General features: G+C 39.4%; 1 protein-coding gene across 2 annotated transcripts in view; it reads left to right on the top strand.

Annotated features, from left to right (window-relative positions):
- GMPS (guanine monphosphate synthase) overlaps window positions 1–11,664 on the top strand; it is a 79,469-nt gene extending 67,805 nt beyond the window's left edge. The window contains exons 13-16 of one of the 2 annotated variants that reach the window (XM_006867951.1): window positions 4,422–4,537; window positions 8,307–8,437; window positions 10,178–10,350; window positions 11,543–11,664. In XM_006867951.1, the coding sequence (XP_006868013.1) occupies window positions 4,422–4,537; window positions 8,307–8,437; window positions 10,178–10,350; window positions 11,543–11,644 (522 nt within the window). In that variant the 3' untranslated portion in view covers window positions 11,645–11,664. The remainder of the gene's footprint in view (window positions 1–4,421; window positions 4,538–8,306; window positions 8,438–10,177; window positions 10,351–11,542) is intronic. The other variant, XM_006867952.1, reaches the window with a different exon arrangement.
- The last annotated feature ends 670 nt before the right edge of the window (window positions 11,665–12,334 follow it).

Below are 12,334 nucleotides of genomic sequence, written 5' to 3'. Positions count from 1 at the left end.
ATAGTGAAATGGAAATTAATTCTTTACTGTTTTAGAAGCTTAAACCTTAATAAATAATAAGCCTATTTTTTTCCTTAAGTACAGGAGTATGAGTTGTGCAGTTTAAATCCCTCTTTTCCTTGAATGCGTGTAGATTTGTCTATAACAAAACAAGACAAAAATTATTTTCATAGTAAAAACATTGTCATTAATGAAAATGATAAAGCCAGTTCTGATTACAGAGCTCAACTCCCCCAATCCACCTTTAAAGCCCGCATACAACCTATGTGCTAAACTTCTTTAAAATTAATATTAAAATAACTTAGAATTTTAGAAATTTCATTTATATTCATTCATTTTGATACTTGCTATAAATTGTGAGGTTGACCTAGGACTGGGCAGTGGTTCGTTCTGTTGTGCATAATAGGGTCACTATGAGTCAGTACCGACTCGATGGCACTTAACAAGAACAACATAATATATACAGGTAGATTTTATCCTGTTGTTAGCTGTAGGTGAATTACTTTCAACTTACAGCAACTCTGTATGACAGATAGCAGTGTACCCCATAGTGTTTCCTAGGCTGCAATCTTAACTCCTGCTGTGGTGCTATAGGATCACATCTATACTGCGAACTGCAGGGTTGGCAGTTCAGACATACCAGCTGCTCTGTGGAAACCCTACACAGTGTTGCTAAGAGTTGGAACTGACTCAATGACACTTAACAACAACAACAACCATCTTTACAGGAGCAGCTGCCACATTTTTCTCTCAAGTAGTAGTTCTTGGGTTCAAACTGTCAAAATTTTGTGCTATTTAACACACTAGTTAAGTTTATATGTGTGCCTACAGAAACGTTTATTGTAAAAAGAAACACAAGTGGGTTGATTATAGATGCGTATTGTTGTTGTTGGGTGCCTTCGAGTTGGTACCGACTATGCACAGCAGAACAAAACACAGCCTTGGTCCTATGCCAACCTCACAATTGTTGCTGCCACTGTGCCAGTTCATCTCTTCTTTTTCTTTGACTGTCCATTTTACCAAAAAGTAAAATGAGTGGTAAACTATGCTTGTTATTAAGTGCCTTTGAGACAGTTCCATCTCATAGCAAAGCAACCCTGTATGTTGTTGTTGTTATGTGCTGTCGAGTCAGTTCCGACTCATAGTAACCCTGCACAGGGTTTCTGAGGCTGTAAATCTTTCTCCCGCGGAATCCCTGGTAGTTTCGAACTGCTGACCTTGAGATTGGCAGCCTGACTTGTACACTACACTACCAGTAGTTTCTTGACCCTGTATAGGCTCTATGAATTGATGGAATACAAATTGAAAAATTTGAACAAACTTATGTAGCACTGGAGTTACTCATTTATGCTAAGAAATATGGAAGACAGCTACTGGCCAACTGACTGGAAGAGATTCATATCTGTGCCCATTCCAAAGAGAGGTGATCCAATAAAATGCAGAGATTTTGGACAGTATGATTAATATTGCATGCAAGTAAAATTCTGCTAAAGATAATACAAAAAGAGCTACAACCATACGTTGACAGAGAAGTTCCATAGGTTCAAGCCAGATTCAGAGAGGATGTGGAGTGAGGGATATCATTGCTTGACTTCAGATGAATCTTGGCTGAAAGCAGGGAATACAAGGAAGATGTGGTTTATTGACTATACAAAGGCTTTTGATTGTGTGGCTCATGACAAGCTATAGCAAACATTATAGAGAATGAATGTTCTGGGACACTTAATTGTGCTTATGAGGAGCCTGTATAGTTGTTTGAACAGAACATGACGGCATTGTTGTTGTTGTTGTGAAGTGCCGTCGAGTCGGTTCTGACCCATAGCGACCCTGTACAGGGTTTCCAAGGGTGTAAATCTTTACGGGAGTAGAAAGCCTCATCTTTCTCCCGCGGAGCGGCTGGTAGTTTCGAACTGCTGACCTTAAGGTTCGCAGCCCGATTCGTAACCACTACGCTACTTCCAGAATCATAGCAACACGCATGCCACCACATTAGAACAAAGTAACAGATGAGACGTTAGATAGATACATATGATTACCATTTTCCTCCTAACTGATAATAATGAACACCTAATTTTTCCATACTTTTTTTAAAAAAAGCTTTTATTGTGAATTGAGTGGTAGCTTACATGGGAGAACATCAACCAATCATATTTTGTTTCATTGCAATGATTACAATCCTCTTCATGCATCTTCAGTTATCAGCGTTTGCTTCTTCTATTCCCCCTCTGTGTTTTTTTTTTTTTGATGTACACAAAAACACACAGGGATATATAATTGTTTAAACAACCAGAGGGCACATTTTGCAAACTAGCCTCCTGCTCTCCATCCTCCTGCACACATCCTTTCTCTTTCTGTAAAGAATCTATAGTCCTCAGCTGCTCTTATTCTCCATGTCATCTCTGATGTTATGCTTCTCTGGTTAGGCTCCCACATTCCACTCATGCTCTTTTCTCTTGATGGTCATAGTGTCCTCTGTTCTTGTTAATGTAATGTAATATTAACTACACCCCTCTTTTTGTTATACAACTTCTACCTTTACAGTTGTGACAATTACAATTAGTCATGATAAAAATTACTCACTATTAAATCAGAGGAACCCTATCCCCATCTCCTTTCACCAGACCAATCTAGACAAGATGAAAACTATTCAGTAGGGATTCTGCCTTCCTCTGCACACACTGAAGCTAAACTCCTCCCTCTTAAAAACTTGTAATCCAGCCACTAGTGAGCTCTGGTAGCGTAGTGGTTACGAATCGGGCTGCGAACTTTAAGGTCAGCAGTTCCAAACTACCAGCCGTTCCACGAGAGAAAGATGAGGCTTTCTACTCCCGTAAAGATTTACACCCTCGGAAACCCTGTACAGGGTCGTTATGGGTCGGAACCGACTCGATGGCACTTAACAACAACAACAATCCAGCCACATAGTGACTTTAAAGCCACTCCTCCCTTTTAGGAAGCCAGTGTCTAAGTTGCCTGCCCCTGTCAACCCTTTGTACAGAGGGGCTAGGCTTTTTAACTGCTGTCTCAACTTTCTGTTTGGTTATGGCTTTATTTAATTAACCATTTCAGGGTTTTCACTATTATAGCCATTTCAGTAAGAAATATCCTCGTTCTTTGAACAGTTACTCACCTACTTTTGTAGGATGACTGATGCACATTTAAAGTATGGATAAACACTTAATAAATTAGTATCCAAATACTCTGAATTGTCATGTTCTCATTACCAGACTGCAAAAATGGCACCAACCATCTCTCTCACAGCGCTCTGTGTAACTGGGTGTGATAATTCATTACAGTGGCCACACAGAAGGCAGACACCATACTCACAGTTATGGAGTTTATTAAGGAAGTTAACAGGTTTCAGTGTAGGATCAGAAAATGTTGAGGATACACATCATTGGTCAGGACAGATTCTTCTGTGCTGTGCCCACAGGCAGGCTTCTCTCTGACCCTTGGCCCCTTGACAGGCAGTGTTACACAGGCAGTGTTACACAGAGCACTGCATTCTGCTATAAACCTCAGCCTAAAGGTGTTCAGCTCTAGCTCCCTGGGTCAGCAAGCCTAGTTTCCCAATTAAGTATCTGGAGGCATCTTGTTCCATAAGCAAGCTTCCTGCCTGAAGGCACTCAACATGTTCTGCTCTGGGAGGTTCACTGCTCTGTCTCTTACTCTGGCTCTAAGTTTGGGGGCTGCCACTCCTCTGACCCTCTGGTATCATACATCTGTCTTCTGGTTTGAGGAGATTCAGCACACAGGAATCTTGGGGTCCAAAGGACACACTCCCCTGTTGGCTCTTCTTCCTTATTGGTAGTGAGATTCTCTCCTTTGCTAAACTTGCTCATTTTACACCCAACACGATGTCAGAATTGACTAATCACAATTAGCCCTGTTAACAGTCATTCATAGTTACAGAATGCATAAACATCTTCTACCACCTTTCTTATTCAGACTCATCAAGAAAAGTTGTTTGGTGGTTGTTTATAAAAACTATTGCTAGAAGAGACATTAAGTAATTCACTGCCCCACATTGACATTGTAGGTATTAGGTATTTAAATTTAATTACTCTGTTACTTTTTAAATTGATTTCAGTTTAATTTGATTAAATAATTTGATTAAGTATATTTGTTGGGTTATATATTACCAGTTTTATTAATTTATTTCAAAATTTTATTTCCTTTTGAAAGAGATAAGTGTTATGAAATTACGTCTGAACTGATTTGGTAGAATTTAATAAGGGGTTTTAATTTGGGATTCAGTTTTATCATTGGAGATAAAGTATGCAATGTGTGTTTTTATTCAAGTACTAAATTTCTGTTCAATACGACAAATTACACTTTAATGGTGTACACAAAATAATTCATAACCCATCTTTTATCTTCAGTAAAGGCATTAAAAATAATTGATTGCATTTCTGTTTCAGGGTGACTGTCGTTCGTACAGTTATGTGTGTGGAATCTCCAGCAGAGATGAGCCTGACTGGGAGTCTCTTATGTTCCTGGCTCGGCTTATACCTCGTATGTGTCACAACATTAACAGGTGAGTTCTGGAGTGGGGGAAGGGGTAAGGTGTAGTGGACAGATGTGTTTTTATTTTTATTGTTATAAAATTACCTTCATCCAAATGTGGCTACTGGACTGTAAGGTTGGTTTGGACTGCAAGGTCAGTTTAAACTACAAGTTTAGTGGTTCAAGCGCACCAGCTGCTCCTCGGCAACCCTATACAGGGTTGCTCTGATTCGGAACTGACTTGAAGGCACTTAACCCTTTAGCTAATGATTTACCCATCTTTTCCCATATTCACCCCTGGTAACTATCAAAGAAAATTTCTTTTAGTGCAAAAATTATTTCTTGACTTTTTTTTTCTTGTGAATTGTGTGATAGTCTACATGGGAGAACATCAGCTTTACATTCATTCCATCATCCATCATTTCATTGGCATAGTTACCATCCTGACCATGCATCCTCACCCAACCAAGGGGTGTACCCTGTAAGCCTGCACACTCCCACCCACCACCACAGTCCTCAGCCCCTTTCCATCTCCTGATCCCGAGTCCCCAGCCACACCATCTCTTGACGTCGTCTTCTCTGCCTCCATCTCAGGCCTCACTGCCTCTCTGGGTAGGATTCCACTCTTCGCTCTTCTCCATCGATGGTCCCAGGGTCCTTTGCTCCTAGACTGAAAAGTTGATCACTCCCCTCTTTGCTACAAAATGTCCATCTTTAGATTTCCAACCCTCACAATGAGTCCTGATAATAATTATTCACCATTGCATCACAAGAGAGCCATCTGTATTTCGTTTCATCAGCCCTTCCTGGACAGGCTGGACACTATTCACTGGAGACTCTACCTTCCTCCACGCCCCTTGGATCTAGGTACCCTCTTGAAAGCTTGTAAGCCAGTCACTTCCTGCCTTTGTATCCCTTCCCCCATTTTGGGTAGCCAATGTCCAAGTTGCCCATCCCTGTCTACCCTTTGTGTGGAGGGGGTGGGAATAGTTCTTGCAGCAGGGATTTGTTTCCTCTTTTGAGCTACTGCATTCATAGGTGTAGGTCCTGTTTATAGAATTGCATCAGATGACACTTTTTTTTTTTTTCCCTCTTCTTTCTTCTTCGGGTTGAGCTCTGTTTATCCAGTCATTGAAGTCCAGTCAAATGGGCATCATCTGCAAGTGTTGGGTGTTCTTACGTCTGTCCGGCTTCTTTTTATCGGCTGGCCGCCCCGCTCTCCACTCTAGACCTTGGTGGCTGTGTCATTGATTCTGAGCCCATGAGTCCCCAGTTGTTGCCTCACAACTGGCCGACCAGGTCTCCCCCCGGGTTCACAGTATTTTGCTGAATGATGTAGGGTATTTCTTGACTTTTTATAATGGTGTTTTCATGCTATATTGGTTATTTTGTGATAGACTATTCCACTCAGTATAATGTTTTTCCATATTATGGGTGTATTTTGCAGATTAATAACTTTAACATTGCATAGTATTCCATTGTGTATATGTACCACAGTTTTTAAATGTCTGCTTGACTTCCATGGTCAAGTGATGGGAGTGCAGTCATTAAGACTTTCTCAAGAGAACTTAAGGTCTCAAATAGAGAAGCACCTTTAATACATTGAAATTGTGAATTGTTAGCTTCCTTAAAAATGATACATTTGCAGTTGCGTCCATTAAATGGAGATAATTATCTTGGTTAAAAACAGTGGCTCATAGTTAACATTCTCTGAAAACACTTAATACCTAAGTTTTTATAGATGATATAGAACATTTTCTTTCCTTCATTTTGACTCGATAGCTTTTATAGTATGTTTTTCATGCCACAGCATTCTGACAGTGTCATCCATCTTTTTCTTTTGCCTAAGGGTACTAAACCAGATGACTATAGTTTTATATTCCTATTTTCTCTCCTGCCTTCTGATCCATTCTTGCCCCTTATACTCCCTCCATAATGGAGAGGAAAAAGACCTTACAGCCAACAAACAAAAAACTGGATGTTTTAATATGAACCTACTAAGCCCTTTAAAGAGTCTCATTGGGCTCTCTATATCTTAAGTCAGGGTCCTTTTGGGAATTAATGGAATTTAACAATATTTCTGTTTTTCTAACTTTTTTCATAATTTGCATGATGGAATCCTTGTTCAAGGAGGGACTGTTGAATTTTTACTATTTTATACAATTGTTAAAGGAGCTCTGGTAGTGTAGTGGTTATGAGTCAGGCTGCTAACCTCAAGGTCAGCAGTTTGAAACTACCAGCCTTTCCATGGGAGAAAGATAAGGCTTTTTGCTCCCGTAAAGATTGATAGCCTCAGAAACCCTATGCAGGGTGTCTGTGAGTCAGGCACTACCACCACCAAACAGCGTGAGGTGCGCTGTAGGATAAACACTGGACTGCAAGGTTGGTTTGAACCACAAGATTGACACTTTAAACCCACCAACTGCTCCTCAGAAACCCTCTTCGGGGTTGCTATTAGTTGGAACCAACTTGATGGCACTTAACACCACCACCAACATATAATATGAAAGATGATGTGTTTCTGTACCTTCTAGTGATTACTGTTGTCTGTAAGAGATAATAAGGCAGAATGAACAGGTGCATGGCATTCTCTTTGCTGATTGCTTTCTCCTGTAAGGATTGTTGATGAAATCTAGGACAGTAGGACTGTATATTGTTTAGAAGTGTGACTGACTTTCTATGCATGGGAAAAAAATATTCCCTTCTGTAGTATGTTTGGAGTGAGGCAGTGAAGCAGGTAGTTGTGGCAGTGATTGTAATCTGATACGATTTTTTGGGGTATATTTTACCCTCTAGGTACATATTAAGAAAGTAAGAACAGAAAGCATTATTAAGCTTTATCATGGTTATGTACTTGCATAGGTGCTTCATGCATGCATATCCTTTACTTTGTTTTGTTTTAAACTGTGAGATAGTAGTTACCAAGGTAGATTCATTTTCTTTACTAAAGACAGGACTATGCAAAAAAAAACCCACCCTAGATCCCTGCTAGCTGCAGGAGTTAGGTAATGCTCAAATCTCAGCCTTGACTTCTTCTTGTTTTGGGGTGACAGTGGTGGAATAAGGCCCTGTAAACCAGTGGCAGGCAAGATATGCCTCGAGTTAGATTTGTTGTGATTGTCTGATCCCGATTTCTTAGGTTAGATTCCAAACCCTACTTTCTTTGAACACTTCTGTTGTATCTTCATTATCTTTGAGGTATATCTACTTAAACCAGTAGTGAGGCATGCCTTTTAGAAGAAAGCACTAGGAGATCTAGTCCTCTTTCTGAGACAGTCTTAGTAATGTGGGGATGAGATTCTCTCTTTGGGATCAATGTTTCCCAAGGTGGGTGTGAGGGTAGGGGTTGGGGGTTAGTTAAGTTTGCAAAATTAACTGTAACCTCATCCTGGAGATTTCTAGTACGAATGGACACATTTTAGTTTATTGAGTCTTGTCATAAAAAAAATCTGCTTATTTGTTGAACTCAATATTATCAACACAGGTAAAAGTGTGAGAGTCACATATGAAGGTGTCTCAAAAAATTTGTGGAAGAAACTGAAAGGTAATGGAAAATTTCCATGAACTTTTTGAAACCCCTTCATATATTCTATTTTCTGAGGCACAACTAAGAGGACATCCTTGGAGGAAGGTTCACATCACATAGATCATCCTGTAGTACTATATCCTATCCTCCCCATTTGGGAGTTAAAGTGGGTTGGAGAGGGATCTAAGAATAAATGGAAAGAATATTATTCTATGTGCCTTGCTTTTCATATTAAAGTGTAACTTCATTATTTTTTTCATTTATCCCCTTTTAGAGTTGTCTATATATTTGGCCCACCAGTTAAAGAACCTCCCACAGACGTTACTCCTACTTTCTTGACAACAGGGGTGCTCAGTACTCTACGCCAGGCTGATTTTGAGGCCCATAACATTCTCAGGGAGTCTGGTAAGTTGGTCGTTTGGTCTCTTACTACTTGCTGTAACTACGTTTTTAGAAGCTTGGCATTATAACTTCTAGCAAAGAGATGTACCCGTTACCTTTAATTTTTGGATGTTTGCATTTTTATTATTTAAATCTATATATGCTTCTATTGGACTCTTGGTATGGTGCTGTAGGATCAGCACTGGACTGCGAACCATAAGGTCAGCAGTTCATACTCACCAGCTACACCTTAGAAACCCTACACAGGGTCACTATGAGTTGGAACCAACTTGATGGCACTTTTAACAACATGGTTGTATGATGTTACCTTCTAAATAAAATTTACTTATTCCTTTTGAAGGACTTGTATGTTAACATGTGTTGAGGGTATTTTGAGAAGCATGAATTATGATTCCACTGACTATTGTGTTATATACATATTCTGGAAGACTATATTCAAGTACGTGTAGATCTTTCTTGATCTGTATCCCTTCCTCTGCCACACCCAGCTCCCCTCTTTTCCCACCAGCCCTACTAAAATGCCTTGCAAGTTAAGCTATACCTCTGAAAGTCCTCTAACACAATAGCTTTTGTCTTCTGTTATTTGTGAGACTTGTGCTTCAGACTTTATTTTTATAGTCAGATAAAAAGTTTTGCTTTTTGTCCAGTATATGACACTTCTTCTTTTTTTATTTTTAAATGACCTATGCCATGAACACTAGATTTTGCTGGAATCTTAGGAAAAAAAGGCCAGGAAATTTAAAAATGTGGTGTCTCAGATTGGGAAGATTGTTTTTGTTTTTTCTCCTCCTTCCACTCTGCTATTTAGCTTGGGTCTCAGGCTGATGAATAAGAAAATTGTCAGCACACTCGTCTTTCTTACACTCTAAAAATACATCCCACTCCTGAGGAGCAAAGCAAGCTATTGCTTTCAAATGACATCAGAGTGCAAGCCAGAACATCCTATCACCTTTCTGCAGCCTGTCTGGAGAGACCTAGAGAGGTCACTGTGCATCGCACAGCCTGTGAAAGATTTCCTGTGTGTTTCCATTTCCTTTCTTCTCCTTCTTTCGTCTCTTACCTTCCAACCCTCACCAAACACAAATAAAAGCAAACTGCCCAGACATTGATGGAACATATTTAGTGAGTAGCCTGTGTAATAGATGCCACTAATGTATAGAGCCACATTATGAAAAGACTGACTACGGTGACGAGAACTCCATGACCATATGGTGTGCTGCCTGTCTACAGCGTTGCTTTAAAAAGATAGTCTATGTAGTTGTCACAATTGTAATTCTCTCTCTTATTTTAATTAGCGATTTAGAACCCCCCCTTTTTTAAATATAAAAAGTAAAACAATTAGACTTTTCCATTAAAAAATAAGTTGTCCTTTGAATTTTTTTATTAAAAATTTGAATATTATATTGTTGCACCTTGAGCCCTAACTCCTATAAATTTAATGACCCTATGCAAGATACTTCCCTCCTGTGGCCACGACTTGGTCACTGGTGTTTTTGCTGTATCTCATGTCCCTGTAGCACATCACTGCAGTGGTCTAATTCTGTGTATTTGTGATGATGCTACTTGACAGTGCTATTGGAGTAGCTGGAGACATTGCCTGGCAACAGTTCTGACTGTGGTGTGTGTGTGTGTGTGTGTGTGTGAGGTTTTAGATAACTCTCTGAGAGAATTTTATCCAACAGGCTAGCATGCTTTTCCATGATTGGCTCTATATAATACTGTATGATAACGTTCTTTCTCTAGGATATGCTGGGAAAATCAGCCAGATGCCGGTGATTTTGACACCATTACATTTTGATCGAGACCCACTTCAGAAGCAGCCTTCATGCCAGAGATCTGTGGTTATTCGAACCTTTATTACTAGTGACTTCATGACTGGTATACCTGCAACACCTGGCAATGAGATCCCTGTAGAGGTAATTTATATAATTGATGACTGTTTTATAAACATTTTAAAGGCATTGTACATTTTATGATATGGTGATATTTCTGGTGTTGGTGTTCTTTTCAGAAGATAGGCTTTTATTTTTTATCTCCACATATTCACTGTTTAATACAGTGCAGCAGAAAAAAAGCCTTAAATATAATTGTTATTGTTGTTAAGTGTCGTTGAGTTGGTTCTAACTCATAGCAACCCTGTATAGGGTTTCCAAGGAGAGGCTGGTGAGTTTGAACCACCAACCTTGTGGTTCACACCGACATTATGGTCCAATGCTTATCCTGCAGTGGTGCCCCTCCAAATGTTTGATTACTGTGTGGAGAGTAACCAACTATATGTAATGTATAATTTTATCCAGTCCTTTTAACCTCTGCTTTGTAAGTAATATATCCTAAGTAAAGATGCAAACCTTAGGATTGAAGAAGAATTTATTAGAAATAGGTGAAATTTGATGGTATTAAGGCCAGATACTCACGAGTTTCTGCATGCTCTGTGTATTAACAGTTATATTTTTGACCTTCATCTCCTGTTTCTGTTATTCCTCCACCCTCTACTAGCGAAAGGAGCTTTTTTTCATCATTCCAAAATGGAAATCAATGTGAGCCTTTGAGTTGGGCCACTGCTCCAGTATTCTGATGTGTAAAGCTCCGGTTCCAGCTGGTCTAGAGAATGTTGCTCAGAGTTTGCTTTCCCAAATCTCTGGCCAGTCAAGTAACCGGTATTTTTCTGTGTCCCTACATACTTGACAGTGATTACTATGACCTCTGAGTTGTATGTTTACACCACAGATAATTTGAAACGCATTGGCTTAACCTAAACATATGAAATCAGGTGTTTGACTGCCACAGCAATGTCACATTACTATGAATGCTTCTATCTTTGTACACGTTTGTATGTAACTTGTTGTGGAGCAGTAACAAACACAGTTCAGGGACGCGCACCTGCGCTTGCCTACCACACTTTGAGTAGTACTAAGTGTAAGTTGTTAATGTCTTTTGTTGAGGGAAATAGATTCACTACATATGATTAACTGGAGACAATCCCATATACATAGAACACAATAGTGAAAGCAGTGTAGTACGTTTTAATTTGCAAGTGTAAGCCCTTTAGGATTGGTTGACATGCCGTAGATCCTGGCTGTACTATTTACAATCTTTGTTTTGTAACAGGTGGTGTTAAAGATGGTCACTGAGATTAAGAAGATTCCTGGTATTTCTCGAATTATGTATGACTTGACCTCAAAGCCCCCAGGAACTACTGAGTGGGAGTAATAAACTTCTTTGCTATTAAAGTACTGTGTGCAAGTTTAAATTGATTATAAACCATTCCCACAATTGACATGTAGAACTGTGAAAAGAGTTACTGGAGCTGCTACATCACATCTGAATTCTGTACAGGAAAAACCTACTATTTAAGAAAGAACTCTGTTGGGATAACTAAAAGGAGAGTTTGTACGGGTAAACAATCAAGGCACCATTGCCTACACTCAGATCAATTGATACTTCTTTTGCCTTTTCATCACTTGTTCTTTGTGTATAGACTCACTGCTGTTGTTGATGTCCCTGCACTGTAAAGATGCGTGAATGTGGGTGAGTTTGGGAGTAATAATGGGTTTCTGTCTCCTTGCCAGATTTTAAGAGTTGTTAGAGACACTCACCATTTACCATTGTGACCTAGCATGTATACCTTTTGGAGACTTTGAAATTCCCTCTAAGTAACCATTCCTCCAAAGGGGTGAGGAGGGGAAGATGAGATAAAGGTATAGAAAGGTATAGTTGAACTGTTCTAACTATTTTTGCTGGCTCCTGAGACTACCTTATGGATACAAGCTACCTTATGGAAACCACCAAGAATTTGTTGACATATTTTAGAATATTAGTCATAACCATCTGAGGAGAAACTTTAAGAGGTCTCAGTTTAAAATGCTTCAAAATCATATTTCACCTAGATGCCATGCAGTT

Source organism: Chrysochloris asiatica, unplaced genomic scaffold (genome assembly GCF_000296735.1).
Source record: "Chrysochloris asiatica unplaced genomic scaffold, ChrAsi1.0 scaffold00113, whole genome shotgun sequence".
Taxonomy (NCBI): domain Eukaryota; kingdom Metazoa; phylum Chordata; class Mammalia; order Afrosoricida; family Chrysochloridae; genus Chrysochloris; species Chrysochloris asiatica.
The sequence above is the reverse complement of the archived record's forward strand: the minus strand, read 5'-3'. Positions and strand labels throughout refer to the sequence as shown.